The 22,649-nt window shown below is 40.7% G+C and overlaps 1 protein-coding gene across 5 annotated transcripts in view; it reads left to right on the top strand.

Moving 5' to 3' along the window:
• Window positions 1–6,930: 6,930 nt before the first annotated feature.
• adgrb1a (adhesion G protein-coupled receptor B1a) overlaps window positions 6,931–22,649 on the top strand; it is a 326,613-nt gene continuing 310,894 nt past the window's right edge. For all 5 annotated transcript variants that reach the window (XM_061673608.1, XM_061673606.1, XM_061673607.1 and 2 more), the window contains exon 1: window positions 6,931–7,663. In XM_061673608.1, the coding sequence (XP_061529592.1) occupies window positions 6,937–7,663 (727 nt within the window). In that variant the 5' untranslated portion in view covers window positions 6,931–6,936. The remainder of the gene's footprint in view (window positions 7,664–22,649) is intronic.

Here is a 22,649-nt window from a genome sequence, read left to right as displayed (position 1 = left end):
TGGAGCAGGGGGCAGCTGAAGCGCCCGGGGAGCATTTCGGGGTATCAGTGTCTTGCTCAAGGACACCACAGCCGTGAGTCCGGGGATGCTGGCGGATGATCCAGTCGGGGACTTGAACCTGAATCCCCCACGGTGGCAGGCAATCTTAACCATTGGTCCACGGCTACATTGGCATGGCGCGTTGCTCTCATAGCCATGGTAACGAGTGTATCCGGTCGCGTTGACCGGCGACAGTTTCTGGTTCCGCTTCTCAGACAGTGTTTGATTTGACAAGATAAAGCCCAGTGATCAGAAAAGATGGGATACGGTAGTATCGGAATACATGTCGTGTAGTGTTGCCAATGTCTGCCCGAGATACGGTAAGATGTTATGGCAGTTGTCTGACATAGTGCATTCGAGAAACACCAAATTTGTCTTGGAGTCTGACCCAGGCATTAAATGACTTTCTGAAATTCATATGAATTATTCATTTGTACATGCATTAAACTTGAAGAGTAATTTTAGCATACATAGTGATGGAATGGTTTAATAGTTACCTGGACCACATTTCAAATGGTTTGTATTACTACTTCAAATTGTAATCTATTTTACTGCCGTATTTAGTGGAATGTTATTTGTTTTGCACGAATCCTTTTTAGGGGTGGCATGGTGGTTGACTGGTTAGCACATCTGCCTCACAGTTTAAACCTCTGGGTTTAAATCCGGCCTCACCTGTGTGGAGTTTGCATTTTCGCCCCATGTTTCCATGGGTTTTCTCCAGGTACTCTGGTGTCCTTCCACATCCCAAAATCACGCATGGAAGTTGAAGACTCTAAATTGCCCATTGGTGTGAATTTGAATTTGTGTGCGAATTGTTGTTTGTCTATGTGTGCCCTGCGATTGGCTGGCAACCATTTCAGGGTGTACCCTGCCTCTCGCTCAGAGTTAGCTGGGATAGGCTCCAGCATGCCTGCGACCCTAGTGAGGATAAGAAAATGGTTGGCTGGATCCTTTTTAGGGGCGAGCAAATTTGAAAGAGACAGAGAGAGAGAGAAAGCGAGAGAGAGCGACATGACAGAGAGAGAGATCTTTGTTTTTTTTTGTAATTTAGTAATTTTACTTAATTAAAATGTGATTAATTAATTACAAAGCCTTTAATTAATAAGATCAATGTTTTAATTGACTCCCACCAATATTAAATATATACAAATATCATTTTATTTTATTTGTTTTACGTTCTTGCATGAATGAAACTTCATTTTGGTTTTTGCTGCTCACTATTGTCAGTGTCCAAATATGAAAAAAAATAGGGTTGCTGATTTTATATCTTTCTTTTCAAAATTAAAACAAATTGTACCATTTTTTTTATATAAAGAATTTTGAAGTTTTTATAATTTACATTGAGCAATATAGTGATAATACCGATAATCAGGATTATTTTCTTATTGATATTTTCATACTATAGTACTGACGTTTTTTTTGCAGCGAAACACCCTCAAAAGCATATTGCTTCCACCTCCATGCTTGACGGTGGGAATGGTGGTCTTGGGGGCATAGTCTGAATTCCTCTTCCTCCAAACACAGCGAGTCAAATTGATTCCAAACAGCTCGATTTTTGTCTCATCTGACCACATCACCTTCTCCCAATCATTCTCTGAATCATTCAGGTGTTCAATGGCAAACTTTGGATGGGCCTGTACATATGCCTTCTTGAGCAGGGGGACCTTGGAGGCCCTGCAGGATTTTAATCCATTACTGGCATAGTGTGTTACCAGTGTTTTACTTGGTGACTGCGGTCCCAGCTGCCTTAGAATCATTAACAAGGTCCTCCCATGTAGTTCTGGGATGATGCCTATCCTTTCTCATGACCATTGTTACCCCACAAGGTGAAATCTTGCGAGGAGCTCCAGACCGAGGCAGTTTGACGGTCCTTTTATGTTTATTCCATTTTCTAATTATTGCACCAACAGTTGTGTCCTTCTCACCCAGCCTCTTGCCTGTGGTCTTGTAGCCCATTCCATCCTTGTGCAGGTCTACAATCTTGTCCCTGATGGCCTTAGAAAGTTCTTTGTTCTTGCCCATGATTGAGATGGTGGTGTCTGATTGATTGATTCTGTGGACAGGTGTCTTTATACAACGAGTTTAGATTAGGTGTACTTTCTTAAAGTGAGAGGACTAGTCTGTGGGAGCCAGAATTCTTTTTTGTTGGTAGGGGATCAAATACTTATTTCATGCAATGAAATGCAAATACATTGTTATCCTTTTTCAAATGTGATTTTCAGGCTTTTCTTTCAAATATTCTGTCGCTCACTGTTAACATAAACCTACCATTACAATGATGTTATTGTCATGTCTTTGTCAGTGGGTGAACTTACAATCACTGAGTGATCAAATAATTATTTCCTCCACTGTAATTAAGATTGACAGTGACTCAAGTTATGTCTGCAAAATATTTTACTGTGAATATGAAGTTTGTTTGTAACAAGGAGTGGCTGACTAAACAGGTCATCTCTTTTAGATAATTTTAGAAGATAATGGAAACATGGTTAGATAAAAGCATAGCATCACAACAGGCATGGATGTGTTTTCATGTATTCTATGTAGGCTTTACACGATCAGGATTTTTGGGGCCAATCAGCGATCAGCGAATTAAAAAAAAAAAAAAACGGTAACCGATCACCGATCCGATCACAAGATGGAGGAATGTGTCTTTTCAAATGACCTGTTCATTTACTTTATATACTTGTGCACTTAATTGCTAAAAAAAATTATATTTACAATAAATAAACTTTTTCCCTCTATTTATGCCAGTGAGGCATCGTGACAGACAGAACAAATGAATGGTCTTCTATTAGATGGCAGGAAGTAAATACAGTAATTAATGTATCCACATTTTGTGACATTATTGTTTGTTGGTGTGCCGTGAGATTTTTCAATTGTAAAATATGTTCCTTGGCTCCATAAAGGTTGGAAATCACTGCTCTAGTCAGATCGTGTATTCTAATCAGTCAGGTCAAACCAACATTACGTGACAGAAATAATGGGTGCTAACTTACTGTAATTCAAATGACTTCACCCACACCGAAACTTTAGAGCATGATACGACAGAACGGCGGCATGTTTACATCCAACCGTTCGTGATACCACTAGCTTGCTAGGCTACATAACAGTTTATTGCCTGCTTTGCGAGCCGTATCGTATTTAAAGTACGTGAACATACATCAAGCAATCCTTAACCGAACGTCCTCTCCTGTCCTGAGCACCGGTGACCACCAACACACGTTTCCCCCCATTTTAATATATGTCAGTCAGCGCAATCCACTCTTGTTGTCGTCACCACAGTAACGAGTGTATCCGGTCTCATTTGAGTTGACAAGATATAGCCCAATAATCGTAAAAAACTGGATGCGGTGGAATCGGAATACAAGATTTTATTGCAGTAGTCTGACATAGTGCAATCGTGAAAGAGCAAATTTGTCTTGTAGTTTGATCCGGGCATGACGTGTTGTCTGTTCCACACCGCCGACATGTTTTTTTTTTTTTTTAATATAAATAACTTTCTTGGCTGTCAGATATTTCCAATACTATGTCAAAAGACACGCTTAAAAATAAACTAGCATTTGGATTCAAATATACTGTGCACGCGGCAACACGGCGTAAATGTTTTTTGCGGAGCCGATCAATAACGTCATTGATTGGCTCGGCGAATTATGACATTAAAGCCGATCAGCATAAAATTCTAATTATCGGCCGATACCGATCAGCCCGATAAAATCGGTGTAAAGTCTAATTCTATTTATTCTGTTTTTTTGACTGCATAAATGCTGTACTTAAATTAACGCAAGAGCAGAATAATTTTAACTTAATATCAGCATACATGTGGGGTTTGGGCGGCATGGTGGACGACTGGTTAGAGCGTCAGCCTCACAGTTCTGAGGACCTGGGTTAAATCCCCGGCCCCGCCTGTGTGGAGTTTGCATGTTCTCCCCGTGCCTGTGTGGGTTTTCTCCGGGCACTCCGGTTTCCTCCCACATCCCGACAACATGCATTCATTGAAGACTCTAAATTGCCCGTAGGTGTGACTGTGCGTGCGAATGGTTGTTTGTTTGTATGTGCCCTGCGATTGGCTGGCAACCAGTTCAGGGTGTACCCCGCCTCCTGCCCGATGATAGCTGGGATAGGCTCCAGTACGCCCGCGACCCTAGTGTGGAGGCGGCTCAGAAAATGGATGGATGGATGTGGGGTTTGTATTAAAGTAGGGCTCTACTCTACCTTCTGCACTAGTAGCACTGGTGCGACCACCTTTTTCAGTTGGTCGCACCAGCACATGATTTGGTCGCACCATTTTTTGTGAGGAGGTACAGCATGATTCTGGCTTACGATAGTTTTGATTGACTGTGACTTGAGATATCATATTTGCAAAATATGTTACTGTCAACGAGAAATTTGTCCACAATAAGCAGCAGCAGACAAAACAGGTATATTAAATAAATAAAAAAATAAATATAAAAAAATAAGGTTTTACATATATTTGATCATTTGTTTGACTCAGATAGCTCGCCAGTAGTCCAGATGAGTTAAAGGCTCACAGTTGTCATTTGAAATGAATAAGTAGTGAGCCAGCGTCAATATAGGTATGTGGTTGTCACTGGCCAGGCACAACGGGGACGAGCCGGTCTGTGACTTGCATGCGTGGTGCACATGTACGAGAGTGCAGCCAACAATATTGCAGCAGGTCGCTTTTAACTAAAATGGAATTCATAGCAATGATTGACACGGCATTGCAGGACCTCTCTCTCTCTTTCTCTCTCATGTAGGAGGAGGAGATAGCAGTGGAAACAAGGCAACTTTCAACTATTAAAACATGCACTCCCGTAAATGCGACAAGATGACATTTTTAATCACACAAGCTGAAAGAAAGGTTGCATTCTTGAGCCCTGTGATGGGGGAAAAAACAATGAGTGAACACATTTGAATATAAAACGTTTATTTGTTAGCAAACGAGCAGAACTTGACATTTTGTAACAATGTAGTTGTTTTCAAAACTGTGCATAAAATTACAACTAAATACTTTTCTTGGAACTTTGTAAAAATTATTTTAATGAAGAACTTAACTTGTGGGTTTATGAGTTCCATGGCAGTATGAAGTGGGACACTTACACTGTCTTTCTGCATATTAATGGTGGATATGAGACTTAACAGTTGCATATACAGTATATCTGTATTTGTTTCACAAAGATAATTTACATAACTCTAAAACTAGATAATTGTGGACAAAGGAGTCAACAGAGTTGGGGGTTACGCGTGAGGGGGACTTGCTGTGCTCGGAACTGTAGCTTTGGTTCGTTTCTGTAATAGTCTTTTCACAGTCTTAAACTCAGAAGATCATGACGACTGTACATAGGCTTTTCCCAACATGGAGTGACGTTTGCCAAGCGAAAATACACACAAATACAAGCAAAAACAGCACAGAGTATGCTGTGACGAGACACCATTTTACGCCCGCTGGAGCAGCCTCACTTACGTGGGGAAGGATCGATACTGTCTCAAATGTCGAGGGCTCTGATACCAGAAGATCGTTTTGATACTTAAGTCATTTGAGGGACTGTATTTCCAGTATCGTATCAGAAAGGAAATCAGTGGTATGGATCATTAGCAGACACACAAAAGGAGCACATCGAGGCACAATTTCCGTGCAGCTAAGGCCAAAAAATTGTGGTGACCACAATTTATTTGTGGCGGGCTCGCCACAAATAAATTGTATCTGGAAAACTCTGTAGTATAGTAGCATAGTATAGTATAGTATTGTATAATTTGCTATTTTACATATTTATGTATTTAGAATCTCTCATTGGTTTTACTGGTTGAAAGGCAGTGTGAGATAATATTTAGTGGGGGTAGATATTTCACCATGTAGCTTGATATTAGGTGGAAAGATGAGAACACATGGTTCATAAATCAAAGTCACGATGATCTGTTTTACTCTTCAGTGTATTGTGTATTGTCTCTCATCTCCAATACAAAGTAAAATGGGGCGGTGTGGTCTCATGCGGAAGTATGTCTTTTCAGTGACCTTTACGGCAGCCAATGGAGATAAGTTAAAAACATGACATGACTTATTTCATTGCTTTTTAAGCTACATACTTTTAACAGTACATGCTGGAGAAGACAGATGATACTATGTTCATCCATCCATCCATTTTCTGAGGGGCTTCTCCTCACTGGGGTCGTGGGCGTGCTGGAGCCTATCCCAGCTGTCATCGGGCAGGAGGCGGGGTACACCCTGAACTGGTTGCCAGCCAATCGCAGGGCACATACAAACAAACAACCATTCGCACGCACAGTCACACCTACGGGCAATTTAGAGTTGTCAATTCACCTACCATGCATGTTTTTGGGATGTGGGAGGAAACCGGAGTGCCCGGAGAAAACCCACACAGGCACGGGGAGAACATACAAACTCCACACAGGCTGGGCCGGTCACTGAACCCCGGTCCTCAGAACTGTGAGGCAGACGCTCCGACCAGTAGAACACCGTGCCGCCTGATACTATGTTAAAAAGTCAAAATCATACAATCAAAATTGGAGTATTTTGGACAACAAAAGTAATCAAATTAATTTTTATATTGTCTAAAAGATTATGATGATTCCAAATATCAGTGGTTTCAACATCAAAGAATTACAAGCCATTCTAGCACTACTTGTACCAGATGATTGTACATTAAGAAAAAAATAAGCAGGATACGCATTTAACAGTAGAAAATTTAATTCATGTTGTTTCTTTTATTTCACAGGTTGCTGGGAAACTCTGGGTCTACAACTGAAGCCATCTGCCAATTTATGGATCTTTGAGAGGAAACTTTTCTCACATTTTTTAATCTCTTAAACCTGTTTGCTCTACAATTCCAAAAAAAGTCATCATTCAATCTGGAATATCCTTTTGTTTATTGTAAAACAATGTCGAACATTATTTTTCAGTTTGCTAATTGCCCACTTCGAGTGGTGATACTGTATTTTGTTCCTATTCTCTTGATGGGAGAGTGGTGCCTCTCATCCCCTTCAGGGTCAGAGTCAAACTCCTGTTCTACATTGGTACAAAGCCGTTTATTTGGCTTCTTCCTGTCATCATCAGTATTCCCCACTGTTCCTTGCTCCTGGATCCTGCAGAATCCTGATCCACGGCACTACACCATCTTCATCAAGATAACAAAACCTACTAAGGACTGCATGCCATTACAGCATCGTATCTTCCAATATGACTCCTTCCTGGAGACCACGCACACCTACCTAGGAATTGATGGCTTTGACGAAGTTGTGAGGCTGTGCGACACCTCTTCCCCAATGGCCTTCCTAGAGGCTGACAAGCAGTTTTTTCACATGAGAAGGGGTCCTCATCAGAAAGGTGAAACCACTACAAGCGACAGTGGTGATTTCAAAGTGGAGTACCTGGTTGTTGGAAAAAATAACCCCAGCATGGCAGCCTGTCAGTTGTTGTGTCAGTGGCTGGAGGACTGCCTGGCCCCCAGCACATCGAGCAGGCCATGTGGCATAATGCAGATGCCATGTTCGTGCTGGCATCCACCACCACAGCACAGTGAGGCCGACAGCTGTTACTACAATGGAGTTTACCTGGATAAATGTTTACACAAAGTAAGAGAATTTGGAAAAAAATCTAAAATAAAAGGTGAGTCAAAAATTATTTCGCTGAAATTTGAATTTTATCATTACTGATGTCACAATGAGAAACAGGACCTATTTCAGCTCAACATGCAAGCTATGTCACACAAGTAATAAAACACGAAGGATTTGTGTGATTTGTAAAATGGGTGTCTGTAATTTTATCACATTGATTGGGGCAGTTGGGGGAATTAGCATATGTCAGAAGGAGACAGTGGATCAGAAAATCCTTTATGCATGGTTTACGATTTCATCTGGTCGAAGTGAGCTCTGTGACCTTGCAAGGTCATACAGTATTTTGCGCCTGTTCGGTCCAAGCAGGGACACTCAATCAGCTTCTGGGAGAAAGCTAGACATATAGCAGAATAAAAGGATGATATCGGATAGTTCAGCGAATGGGGGATGGCGAGGTGGGGGTCATTGGGGAGCTGGTGATGTAAACAAAGACAAGAGAGGACAATAGAAGGGGAACTAGAAAATGGAATAGGATAAAGGTCTGTGGATTGAAGTCTAATTGTTGGTTACTTGATGCTGCCTCCCTTTTCCAGACAGGATGTAGCCTGACATCCCTATCCTGCCTTTGTCAGCAATATTGCCTGAGGGTTGAGTCTTGGCTTCACTGTCTCCACCTCTTTTTTTTCTTTTCTGTTGTTACATTTTTCTGGTTCTCCTCTTCGTTTGAACCGTCACTACCCCCCGGTCTTTCTGTCCTGAGGCTGATAATGGGCTGATACTGAGCCATTCATGGGAAACCAACCAAGCCAGGAGAGATGTTGCTGTGGGTATCTTCTGTTAAAGTACATCATGCATGTCTGTCTCCAGAGTAGCTAATTTCGTATCACCTATTTCTTTGATTGTAAAATTGTTCAACAGAAAGATGCCTGTGAATATTCTCACTCATCCAGGTCATTTGATTCTCAGGGCATTGAATCAATTGCAACTGGACTGTTCAGTCCAATCCAGTCCAGTTGCAATGGAGTACATGCCCTGAGAAAGTTCAATAGAAAGGTTTGGGCTTTAAGGTGCTTTAGATTGTTGTTTTTAATTCCACCCAGTGTACTGTCAGTGGACAGTATAGTGTTTTACTCGCCTGACTTCCGTGCAGGTAGCGTTGGTGTAGTTCCCACTTCTCACACAGTGACGGTGTGAATATGAGTTTGAATGGTTGTCTGTCTCCGTATGTTTCCTGTGTTTGACTGGTGGCATTTTCCCAAAGGCCTGCCGCAAACTTTGCGAAGCGGTCGAACCCGATTGGACGGTTCATCGCAAAAAAATAAGAATTGCTGACTCACCCAAGCACAATGAACAATTGGATATATGGATGCCCTGAATAGCGAGCCTGTGTAGGCGTTTGATGCTGTACATCCAGTATATTGTACTTTATCACATTTATTAAACCATAAAAGCGGGTTGCTCAAGAGAGTGAAGGTGGGTGCGAATAAAATCGAGGGTGTGGATATTTTAAAAGAGTCTCGCTTGCTCCTAGTTCATTTGAACGTACTCAGCGTGGTACAGACACAGCATAGTATGTACCATTTTGGCCACAAGCTTCATGTTTTCATCCGCAGGCACTTTAGAAATTATAAATATACAACCCCAATTCCAATGAAGTTGGGACGTTGTGTTAAACATAAATAAAAACAATACAATGATTTGCAAATCATGTTCAACCTATATTTAATTGAATACACTACAAAGACAAGATATTTAATGTTCAAACTGATCAACTTCATTGTTTTTAGCAAATAATCATTAACTTAGAATTTTATGGCTGTAACACGTTCCAAAAAAGACTGAGAAAGTTGAGGAATGCTCATCAAACACCTATTTTGAACAGCCCACAGCTGAACAGGCTAATTGGGAACAGGTGGGTGCCATGATTGGGTAGAAAAGGAGCTTCCCTGAATTGCTCAGTCATTCACAAGCAAAGATGGGGCGAGGTTCACCTCTTTGTGAACAAGTGTGTGAGAAAATAGTCGAACAGTTTAAGGACAATGTTCCTCAACGTACAATTGCAAGGAATTTAGGGATTTCATCATCTACGATCCACAATATCATCAAAAGGTTCAGAGAATCTGGAGAAATCACTGCATGTAAGCGGCAAGGCCGAAAACCAACATTGAATGCCTGTGACAAAAAACTGACATCAAAAACTATGATGTGTAAAGGATATCGCCACATGGGCTCAAAAACAGTTCAGAAAACCAATGTCAGTAAATACAATTCGGCGCTACATCCGTAAGTGCAACTTGAAGCTCTACGATGCAAAGCAAAAGCCATTTATCAACAACACGCAGTAACGGCGCTGGCTTCTCTGGGCGAGTTCATCTAAGATGGACAGATCCAAAGTGGAAAAGTCCACATTTCAAATTGTTTTTGGAAATTGTGGGACGTCGTGCCCTCCGGGCCAAAGAGGAAAAGAGCCATCTGTGATGGTATGGGGCTGTGATAGTGCCAATGGCATGGGTAACTTACACCTCTGTGAGGGCACCATTAATGCTGAAATGTACATACAGGTTTTGGAGAAACATATGCTGCCATCCAAGCAACGTCTTTTTCATGGACGCCCCTGCTTATTTCAGCAAGACAATGCCAAACCACATTCTGCACGTGTTACAACAGCGTGGCTTCGTAGTAAAAGAGTGCGGGTACTAGACTGGCCTGCATGCAATCGAGACCTGTCTCCCATTGAAAATGTGTGGCGCATTATGAAGCGTAAAATACGACAATGGAGACCCCGGACTGTTGAACAGCTGAAGCTGTAAATCAAGCAAGAATGGGAAAGAATTCCACCTCCAAAGCTTCAACAATTAGTGTCCTCAGCTCCCAAACGTTTATTGAATGTTGTTAAAAGAAAAGGTGATGTAACACAGTGGTAAACATGACCCTGTCCCAGCTTTTTTGGAACGTGTTGCAGCCATGAAATTTTAAGTTAATGATTATTTGCTAAAAACAATAAAGTTTATCAGTTTGAACATTAAATATCTTGTCTTTATAGTGTTTTTGATTAAATATAGGTTGAACATGATTTGCAAATCATTGTATTCTGTTTTTATTTATGTTTAACACAACATCCCAACTTCATTGGAATTGGGGTTGTAGTTAAGTATTGTTGTGAAACAGTATTTGATATTTTATATACTGTAGTTATATGGCTTGGGGGCGGCACTTCAACTCCCGTTTGCTTAAAACCGGCAAATGTATTTTTAGCGTGCGTGGAAGATGATTTGCATTTTGATTGGCTGTAATCTGTGATGTTGGAACGGCGTGCACCGGCAATTCAACTTTTGAATTGCAACACAACCAGTGGCCAACCGATTCAGTTCAGACGGGTTCGGCCACTTCACTTGGTGTGCGGCAGCCTAAAGTCCCCTGGGATAAGCTCTAGCTCCTTGCAACCATGCACAGGGTAAATGGTATACAAAATGGATGGATATTACATTTGATGTTGGTATATGTATAGAAAGTAACATAAGCACATAATAGCTTCATTTTCCTTTTTTTCCTCCACTGGGAAATGTCTCTGTGACTCTGCAATCCGAGGTTCAAAAGGGATTAGGAACCATATGATGCACTTGAACAGGGGAGCAAATGGTCTGTGAATATCTGGAAGGATGGATGTCTGGGTAGATTCAATTGTTGGAAGAAGATAAAGAGTGGCTGGGGAAGATGTAATGGTTTATTGTGGAAATCAGCTGGCAAAGGGTGGAATAAAAGTGTTTATGGATGTGAGTGATGAATGTAAAGATAACAGATATCAAGATGTGAGAGACAGATCAGCAGAGGAGAATAAAGGAGAGTGACTGAAGAGGCTGAGAAGGGTTCAGAGGGAAAGTTGTAAAGGGTGAACAGGGTTTGATGAGGATAGACACTGTATGCGTTTTGAATCAGGCTCTGTCCAGCTGGACCTGTTTGGTCTCAACAACTGAAGAATTAATAGAGTTACCTCAAGCCTCCTTCACTCCCTCTGCGCAAAGGGAGTGAATACCTACCTAGTAGCAGACAAGCGAGTGTGAACTAATTTCAACAATCAAGCCGCTTATGTCCATTTCATTGAGTCCTTGAAGTGTGCTTTTGATCTCCCTCTCCCAATAACTTAACACACATTTGAGACTAACATAATAATAGACTGCTAATATAGAAGATTGTTTATGATAAGGAAATTATAGTGGGTAATACATTGCTTTAATCGTGTCTAAACACAATGATGTCAAAACATTGCTTGGCAGTGTTATATGAATGAATATATATGAATTTTTGAAATGGTCGGAACTATTGCATGTCTTTACCGTTATTACCAGGGCTGTTTATAAGTGGTGCGCAGGTGTTCATACGCACTAAAAATATTAAATGCGCACCCGATTTGATTGTATCAGTGTGCCTTTGTGTACCATGAAGCATTTTTGTTTTTCCTTTTTTTTTTTTTTTTTTTCGGAAGGTAAGGCAGCGCTAGAGGCGGCTCGAGTCGCGTTGTCGTTGAAGAGCAACTCGTTCAAACAAACAAGTCTTTTGAGTGAGCTTATTGAGTGGAATCACATCATGAACTGATTCATTACTTTCTCAGTTTAGTTGTGCTCAGCTGTGAGCCTGTGGTGTACATTCTCTGTTCTCTGCAAATAGTGACACTCACAAGCGGGGACAGTGCCTGAGTGCATGCAGGGACTGGCGACGATGCCGTGCCGCGGTTGGCTCGGTGGGGCATGGGCATCCCTGTCTTGCTGTACAGCAGTTACAACAGTCCTTCAAAATATTTACGTTAAAACGGACCGTGGTGCAAAAAAGATCGGGGACCGCTGCCTTACAAAACTACACCAAATCAACTGATCGTGTGGTCCCATACTGCCCCTCACCCTATCATCTTCCTCCTCATCATCGTAGCTAATGGCAGTGTGTGCTGCCACAGTCACGGTCTTGCCCTTTTGCCAAAAATTTAAAATAAATAACATTAAAATTTCCTCATGGGATTATAAAACAAGTATCTATAATTACATGTATATACAGAATGAAAGGTATGAAAAAATATACAATGTGTTTCAATCCATGTCTATTGCTACAAGTATGTATTAATTGGGTGTTCACCAGCTGTGAACTGGCTCAGAAAAAGACTAATTCAGTAAAATGTAAAACACATGTTAAAAGACCTAAAAGGGGAAAGAAAACCAGTTATCAGGTCATTAAACAAACAAAAATATTTTGTATTCATTTGTTTGTTAGTAACAGATAGGACGTTTGTCTACAAATGGACATAAGTACATCCAGTGAGGTCAGTGGGTCATGGAAAAATAAAAAGAGCACCAAGCAACAATGACCAAAATTGATATGTGCACTCCTGGTTATTATGATTGTGTAAAGACAAAAGTGTAATGGATTTAATGAGTAGTTCAGTTAGATCATTTATGCACTTGTAGCCACAGAGTTTGACTTACTAAAAATTACAAAGGTTACCATTAGTAACACACTACTTCATCATGGATTCAACTCCTGCAGTGCCCGAAAGGTCCCCCAGCTTAAGCCAGTACATGTCCAGGCCAGTCTAAAGTGTGCCAGTGACCATCTGGATGATCCAGATGTCATGTGGTCAGATGAGACCAAAATAGAACTTTTTGTTATAAACGTCACTTGCCGTGTTTGGAGGAAGAAGAATGATGAGTGCCATGCCAAGAACACCATACCCACTGTGAATCATGGGGGTAGAAACATCATGCTTTGGGGCTGCTTTTCCGCAAAGGGGGCAGGACAACTGATCCATATTAAGGAGAGGATGAATGGAGCCATGTATAGTGTTTGATTTTGGATAATAACCTTTTCTCCATAGGAGCATTGAAGATGGAACGTGGCTGGGTTTTCCAGCATGACAATGACCCCAAACACGCAGCCTAGGCAACTAAAGAGTGGCCCCTTAAGAAGTATTTGAAGATCCTAGAGTGGCCTAACCAGTCCCCAGACCTCAACCCAATAGAAAATCCGTAAAGGGAGTTGAAAGTCCATACGACAGCCCCAAAACATGAGAGATCTGCATGGAAAATTCAGCCAAAATACCTCCTAGATTGTGTGCAAACAGTCAACCACGACAGGAAACATTTGACCTCGGTAATTGCAAGCAAAGGTTTTATTAAAAAGTATTGAACTAAACCTATTGATTGTCTGAATATTTATTTACCGCACAAATTTACAAATACATTGTTTAAAAATCATAAAATGTTATTTCCTGTATTTGTTTTCATAGTTAGTCTTTCACAGTTGGAGTGTACCTGTGATTAAAATTACGGACGTCTTTCGTCTTTTTAAGTGGGATAACTTGGACAATCGGTGGCTGTCCAAATACTGCCCCCCTCGCACTGGTGCTGCTCATTAATTTGTAACAATGTAGGGCTGCACAATTGATCAGATTTTAATCGTGATCGCGATTTTGGCTGCCACGATAAAATGAGCCGGATCATCTGTGATTTTTTTTTTATACATTTAAAACGCGGGCACTTGATGCATATGAAAAGTGCATCGTATGCAGCAGTGCCCACAACCTCGTCAGCCAGCTGCCAGTGGGGTGAACGTGTGGTGAAGGCTTCATTAAGCGCCGGCACCTCGAACTTCAAGGTAAAACCCTAAAATAGCATTGATGTCCAATGTAGTAATGTATGAAGGTTTTATTTTGAAGTTGGCCCTCTCAGCACGTTGCCTTCTATGCATAAACTGTATTTGCTTCCATTAAATTGCAATTTGTCATTGTACTTTGTAATAGCATATATATATATAGAGAGAGAGAGATTTTTTTTGGGGTACATTTCTTTCTTTTTATTATTATCTCTCATTTATTCTTATTTTACTGCGATTGGCTGGCGACCAGTTCAGGGTGTACCCCGCCTCTCGCCCGGAGATAGCTGGGATAGGCTCCAGCACGCCCGCAGCCCTTTTGAGGATAAAGCGGTATGGAAAATGAATGGATGGATGGATATTCTTATTTATTCATTTTTTTTCATTTTGCACTGAAAACTGTACATATTGTTTGTTGAAAAGTAGTGCAGTAAAAATAAAGATTTTTCCCGAACATGAGGCATAATCGTGATAAGTAATCGTGATTGCAGTATTGATCAAAATAATCCTGATAATTATTTTGGCCATAATCGTGCAGCCCTGGAACAATGTAATTATTTTTTTGACAGGAACGACTTGAAATGTTCAGAACGTGTACATTAGGCTGATGAAATTTTCGGAGCCATGGTATAATACTATGTGTTCCCACACAAACGTAGCTGCGCTTCCAAGAGCCTGATAAAAACACGGCTCAATCTATAAATATTTTTTTTACAAATTCATTTGATTTTAGAAAATAGAGCTGTTGTAACAGTCTTGGAAACATGAATATTTTTCCAAACAATAGTTTCCATTTTCCATACTTTTCCAGACCTGAAAATGTATTAAATCAAATTCCATACTTTCCATACTTGCGTAGGAACCCTGCGCTAAACTTAAGCTCCGAGATCCTGCCGTGAAATTAGTATGGGACATATCCAATCCGCCGGCATGGTGGGCGACTGGTTAGCACATCCGCCTCATAGTTCTCGGGGCTGGGGTTCAAATCCCGGCCCCGCCTGTGTGGAGTTTGTTTTTTTTCTCACTGTGCCTGGGTGGGTTTTCTCCGGGCACTCCAGTTTCCTCCCACATCCCATAAACATGCACGGTAGGTTGATTGAAGACTCAAATTGCTCGTAGGTGTGAATGTGAGTTTGAATGGTTGTTTGTTTCTATGTGTACTGCGATTGGCTGGCGACCGGTTCAGGGTGTCTCTCGCCCGAATATAGCTGGGATCAGCTCCAAGCAGCCCGTGACCCAAGTGAGGATAAGCGGTAAAAAGAAAATGGATGGATGGATGGATATATCCATTCCCTTTTTGCTCCTGTGTCACCTCCTCCTCTTCCTAAAAATAGGAAAAGTTGGGCTCAAATACATTACATATTGCCTAGTTGAGGTCTACTCAGCGGGGAATCCCTCCCAACTCCTTGTTGACTGCTAGTGCTACGCCTGCACTTCCTAATATGGGCATCTGCATTAGCTGCACCAGTTGGCAGTTTTCTTACTGAGCAAGTGCAGTGTGAAAAGGCTCATCAAAGGAGAGCGATTGTCCTGTGTGGCCGAAAAATCAGTCTTCGCTTGTTTTGGTCACGTGGCACTATCTTTGTCCTCTTCGGCGTTAATGGCCACTAATTTGGTCGAAGCATGCGCCAGTGAAAGATGTTTCATTTGGCTGGCTCGAAGTGGGGAAGCACTTTAGTCCATGGCGTAATGTGCGTTTGACATACACTATATTCTTTCCTTTACAGTAATTTCGTTTACAGGAAAATAAGGGCGAAACATTCAGTTAAAGAAGGCTGCTTTTCCTGTATAATTAACCTCTATCAATAATTACTAGAAACTGTAGCACTGTAAAAATACTGAAAGCACTTTCCCACTTACACTTGATAAGTTAAGAACCTGAGACCCGGCTTTAATGCGAAAAGTGTAATTTATTGATGTTGATCTGTCTTTATTATGTTTTAAATCAGCTGCCAAGGGATTACGAATATAAATTAGCTGCAACCCATTTTGTTTGCAATCCACATCCTCACTTTGCCAATCCTAATGTAGGGGAAGGTACTAGCTGCTTATGGGTGTGTAAGAGGTAAACAATATTCTTCTTTGTAGTTCAGGGTGACAATCCCAAAGTAAACTTGATATTGTGATATTTTGTCCATGTTATATGTAATATTACCATACCGCAATTATGTGATAATAGATACAGGTGCATCTCAAATTAGAATAGTGTAAAAAGCACATTTTAGTGAGGTAGTTCAATTAAAAAAAAGTGAAACTCATTCTAGAGAGACTCTAGAGAGACTCAGAGTGAAATATTTAATGATTTTATTTCATATATACGTACAGTTTTTATAAACCCAAAATTCACCATCTCGAGAAACTAGAATATTATGTAACGAACAGTCACAAAACAATGAAAATGATCTTTTTAATGTAGAAATTTGGCAGGAATTTGTTTATTGAATGTACTGTATGTAATGTACGGGTACTGAAATAAATGGACTTTTCTACCATATTCCAATTTATTGAGATATGCCGGTATATTGGGAGAAAATAAGATAAGAAGGGAAATTTGTTGAGAAACATGCAGCATCAGCACAGTCACAGATTTTGTGTGATAATCCATTGTCACTCAGTTTTAGCCAACATGAAAGAATCTCAATTTCCTTGATTTGCAATATTTTTTATGAGTTTTTTTTCCAGAAATTATCTTAAGGCTTCTGATTTTGCAAAAACTACCTCATGGGTTATACCACCAGATCCTTTGTTTGGGTATGTTGATTCAACGTAATATTTGTGGTTGAAAATGCTTGTGTAATGAAAGAAATTAAACCTTAAAAGAGACATTTTTCTTTTACAATTTAAAACAGTTTCCAAATGTCTTAACATGTCTGTGACATGCTTTTGTCAAAATACTCTAAGGATCAAAATTTGTAGTAGAGTCTAAAAAACGTGCATTGTTTGCGTTTTCACTCATGGAGACAGGACTTCCATTACCAAGATGCTGGATTAAAGGACCAATCTAATGGTGCAAATATTGGCACTTGTTCTATAGTTATGGACTAAAAAAATATGTGTGCAGAAAAAAAATCACCCTGAAATAAACTCAGTAGTCATTTTAGGCTCGTTTTCTGATGACATATTTGATTTTCAGACAGATTTTGGTCCACCCACATAAAACCTGCCCAACTGACACACCAGCTTGCTAATGTCAGCGAGAGAATGATGAGCAGCTTTCCTTGTACTAGTACATGTTCTTGGTTTCTTCAAAAATGTCTACTATTGGTCTGTCCCCTCTTTATCTTGTCAACTCAAACACGACCGGATACACTCGTTACCTCGGCCACGACAACAACAGTCGATGGCGCGTGTATTCTGTTAGTGAAAAAAAGAACAAAATGGGGAAAAAAATCATGTGGTGGTGGTGGTCGGTTTAGTCAGCTCTCTGTATTTATTGCATTGTTCAGGGTTCTAAGACCTTTGAAAGAAAATTTGGGAAGATGAAGTAACATATGCATTTGCTTTTGTGAAGTTAAAGACTTTTTGTACGGTCAGTGGCATCATGTGACCGCGGACATTGATGGACATGGCTAGTTGGCGTTTTCTTCGTACCATATATAGTGTAACAAATCAGCATTTTTTTAAGCATATAAACAAGCGATTAAACACTTTTGGGGTGCTACTGTGTTGATGTGGATGTGCAATGGCATATGGTACCACTAGCTTATGAGGTATAATACCAATTTGAAGAAAGCAGTGTTTGGAAACTGAGAGATGAGATGCCGTTTTTTGGATTTCCTGAAAAGTTGTCATTTTGGAGGTGCGAGGATTCCGCTTGACAGTGACGATATGCAGTGGGTACGGAAAGTATTCAGACGCTCTTAAATTTTTCACTCTGTTTTGTATTGCAGCCATTTGCTAAAATCTTTTAAGTTATTTTTTTCCTCATTAATGTACACAGAGCACCCCATCCATCCATCCATTCATTTTCTGAGCCGCTTCTCCTCACTTGGGTCGCGGGCATGCTGGAGCCTATCCCAGCTATCATCGGGCAGGAGGTGGGGTACACCCTGAACTGGTTGCCAGCCAATCGCAGGGCACACATAAGCAAACAACCACTCACATTCACACCTAGGGACAATTTAGAGACTTCAATTAACCTACCATACATGTTTTTGGGATGTGGGAGGAAACCGTAGTGCCTGGAGAAAACCCACGCAAGGATGGGGAGAACATGCAAAGTCCACACAGGCGGGGCCGGGGATTGAACCCCGGTCCCGAGAACTGTAAGGCAGACGCTCTAACCAGTCGTCCACCATGCCGCCAGAGCACCCCATATTGACAGAAAAACAAAACTGAATTGTTGAAATTTTTGCAGATTTATTGAAAAAGAAAAACTGAAATATCACACAGCCATAAGTATTTAGACCCTTTGCTGTGACACCTTTAACTCTGGTGCTGTCCATTTCTTCTGATCATCCTTGAGATAGTTCAACACCTTCATTGGAGTCCAGCTGTGTTTGATTATACTGATTGGACTTGATTAGGAAAGCCACACCCCTCTCTATATAAGACCTTACAGCTCACAGTGCATGTCAGAGCAAATGAGAATCATGAGGTCAAAGGTACTGCCTGAAGAGCACAGAGACAGAATTGTGGCAAAGCACAGATCTGGCCAAGGTTACAAAAAAAATTCTGCTGCACTTAAGGTTCCAAAGAGTACAGTGGCCTCCATAATCCTGAAATGGAAGATATTTGGGACGATCAGAACCCTTCCTAGAGCTGGCTGTCCGGCCAAACTGAGCGAGTGGGGGAGAAGAGTCTTGTTGAGAGAGGTAAAGAAGAACCCAAAGATCCCTGTGGCTGAGCTCCAGAGATGCAGTCGGGAGATGGGAGAAAGTTCTAGAAAGTCAACCATCACTCCAGCCCTCCACCAGTCTGGGCTTTATGGCCGAGTGGCCCGACGGAAGCCTCTCCTCATTGCAAAACACATGAAAGCCCGCAGGGAGTTTGCTAAAAAACACCTGAAGGACTCCAAGATGGTGAGAAATAATATTCTCTGGTCTGATGGGAGCAAGATATAACTTTTTGGCCTTAATTCTAAGCGGTATATGTGGAGGAAATCAGGCGCTGCTCATCACCTGTCCAATACAGTCCCAACAGTGAAGCATGGTGGTGGCAGCATCATTCTGTGGGGGTGTTTTTCAGCTGCAGGGACAGGACGACTGGTTGCAATCAAAGGAAAGATGAATGCGGCCAAGTACAGGGATAACCTGGACAAAAAACTTCTCCAGAGTGCTCAGGACCTCAGACTGGGCCGAAGGTTCACCTTCCAACAAGACAATGACCCTAAGCACACAGCTAAAATAAGAAAGTGGTTTCAGAACAGCTCCATGACTGTTCTTGAATGGTCCAGCCAAAGCCCTGACTTAAACCCAATTGAGCATCTCTGGAGAGACCTGAAAATGGCTGCCCACCAACGTTCACCATCCAACCTTACAGAGCTGCAGAGGATCTGCAAGGAGGAATGGCAGAGGATCCCCAAATCCAGGTGTGAAAAACCTATTGCATCATTCCCAAAAAGACTCATGGGTGTATTAGCTCCAAAGGGTGCTTCTACTAAATACTGAGCAAAAGGTCTGAATACTTATGGCTGTGTGATATTTCAGTTTTTCATTTTTAATAACTCTGCAAAAAGGTCAACAATTCCGTTTTTTTTCTGTCAATATGGGGTACTGTTTGTACATTAATCAGGAAAAAAAATTATTTAAATGATTTTAGCAAATGGTTGCAATATAACAAAGAGTGAAAAATTTAAGGAGGTCTGAATGCTTTCCGTACCCACTGTATAAAATAGGAGTAAATACTGCCACTTTCTAGTACAGTGCATTCCTTTGTCCACACTGGCTATGCGGTGAAATCGTCTCCAGTTCTGTCAATGATGTCGCACAAAGACATACTGGCATATAAATTTTGGCGTTCCCATGGCAATTAGTAATTTGTTTCAAAAACAGATTGATGTGATTGCAAATGACTGCCAGTTTCATTTTCTTGAGCAAACAATTCACAAAGAGAACTTGTGAGTGAAATATTGACCATCTGGACATGATAGGTCCTTTAAGGACTTTTCACACTACACTTGGCAAAGTGCAGTGCGCTGTCGACTAACCCATTCATTGTGTATGTGCTGGGAGGGCGCGCCATGTCGCATTGCATATTGCATTTACCGTCGTGGCGCCATGCCTCAAGTTGAAACATTTTCAATTCAGGAACGGCGTCGCTGTGACATCAGACAGCACATCCAATAGGACAGGGGTTGGTGGAGTCATATCAGAGTGCTAAAATCAAAATACCAACCAGCGGGAAGAACACCCATGCTACTTCCTAGTAGGCCGTTAAGCAACCACTTACAAGTGTGGTCAAGCTTGTACTAGAGCGCTGTCGTCCCTGCGCTCTGCCTCGTGGTGAACTCTAAGAAAACTACACCTTAACACTTGTCGATTAGCGTGCATATCTGTGTGTGTGGCGCATGTATTTGGGTTGACATGATAGTGTTTGCTTGTCGTCTGGTCCTAACTCAGCTGTCAAGACACGGGTGGATAAACTTGGTGTCGGGGCGGAATATGTAACTCAAAAATTCAGGACTCTTTCTCAGACATATTTTAGGAAATGGGCGGTTAGCAAAAGATTTATTTGTTGTATAATTTCATACTTGAGGAGTGGTCAGAGACTCCAGAGACTCAACCATTTGAATACAAGTACATTTTCCATATACCCCCTCCAGTAAGTCATTTTAGTACATTGTTTAATGTTTACACGTATTGGATGTCTAGACATATGCATGTGGAATTGTCACTCCAGAAAGTGCTAAAACAAAGTGCTGGTCCCTGTTGCCTGAGGGTGGGTGGCTGACTGAGGAAGAGTATAAAGCTGAGATATCCATTCGATTGTGTGTGAACATGCAGGCATAAAGGTGTGGCTCATGGTGCCATGGGTGCAATGTGGGTATAAACAAATTGAAGACCGATGATAGAAATGCTTGCAACACACTTTTTGCAGGGAGACTCAAATAAGTATTTTTTTGTGACTGCCAAAGGAAGAGGTGCGATAGAGGATATATCTATATATATATATATATATCAAAGCACCAACCAGCGGGATATATATATAAATATATTACTTTGAATTCTCCAATTTCAGTCCTTTCAATTCCTAGATTTATCAATTGCTGTTTTTGCGTTGAGAAACGTAAGCATTATTTAGATGTGGACATACAGTACTTGGAGAGCACGGTGAAATTTGATCATGATAAAGCCAAGTCTGCTTTTAAGCAGCCAGGGCCATCTCGCCCGTTAGGGAATATAGGCAACTGCAAAGGGTGCCGCGGCGTCCGGGGGATATCAGAAAATTGGGGGTTGGGGGGGAAATTACCTTCAACATAATTACATTCAAATTAACTATTAACTGTTAAAATGGAAACGCTAACATGGATTCAAATGTAAAACAATACCCATGTTAAGAAGCTCACGTGTGTTGCCATTGTTTATTTTTCTGATGGTGTTTTTTTTTTTTATGTGAGTATGAAATGTCCTATTTTTTGGGCGGTCCATGAACACTCCTCATGCAAGATAAAACTGAAAATGAAGTCAATGTTTTGTTTTCTTCTCTCTAGAGTTGCAATGATTATTCGATTAATCGACGACTAATCTATTATCCAGTTAAGCAGTAAAAATTTTTTTAATCGTTAGAGACCTTGTTGAACTTAAAATTGTCCAAATCCTCGGAATTCAGCCTCTAAGCAGTAAATATTATTATAGTTATTGTAATAATAGGGCAGACTAATTATCTTTGTGTTTCATCAAAATAAGACGTTTGCAAACATCTTTTACTTTTGAAAAAATTTCTGCTTATTTTCTGACATGAATCACAATCAATTTGTTTGTGCATTTTCTGCACTGTCATTTTAAAATAATATCCTGTTTTGAATAAAGGGACGGTACATTTTTTAAATCCGATTCATCGTTTAATTAGAAAAAAAATAATTGACAGATTAATTGATTATTAAAATAAACGTTAGTTGCAGCCCTATTCTCTCCGGATGTAGCTACTAACACCTCAAAGATTTTTTTGGGTGGTCGTTTTTCCCAAAATTCTGGAAATTTTTTACTTTTTATTTATTTTTTTTTTTTTTTTTTTTTGAGGGAGAATCAACCACAAAAATACTTATTGGCAGTTTATTATCATTTATTGAAGAATTTTTGGGGATTAGAAAAAATAAAAAACATAATTATAATGGCCGTCATAAATGATTTATGATTTTCGGGCATCCACTGTATTCATAATTTTGTCTCAATTTACTTAGAAAATTACTTACTTACTAGGTGTAAAATGTAGACCTGTTTAATGGAATACAAACCTAATAT

The sequence above is a fragment of the Phycodurus eques genome, chromosome 4 (assembly GCF_024500275.1).
Source record: "Phycodurus eques isolate BA_2022a chromosome 4, UOR_Pequ_1.1, whole genome shotgun sequence".
NCBI lineage: Eukaryota > Metazoa > Chordata > Actinopteri > Syngnathiformes > Syngnathidae > Phycodurus > Phycodurus eques.
This window is presented reverse-complemented; position numbering and strand designations above follow the sequence as displayed.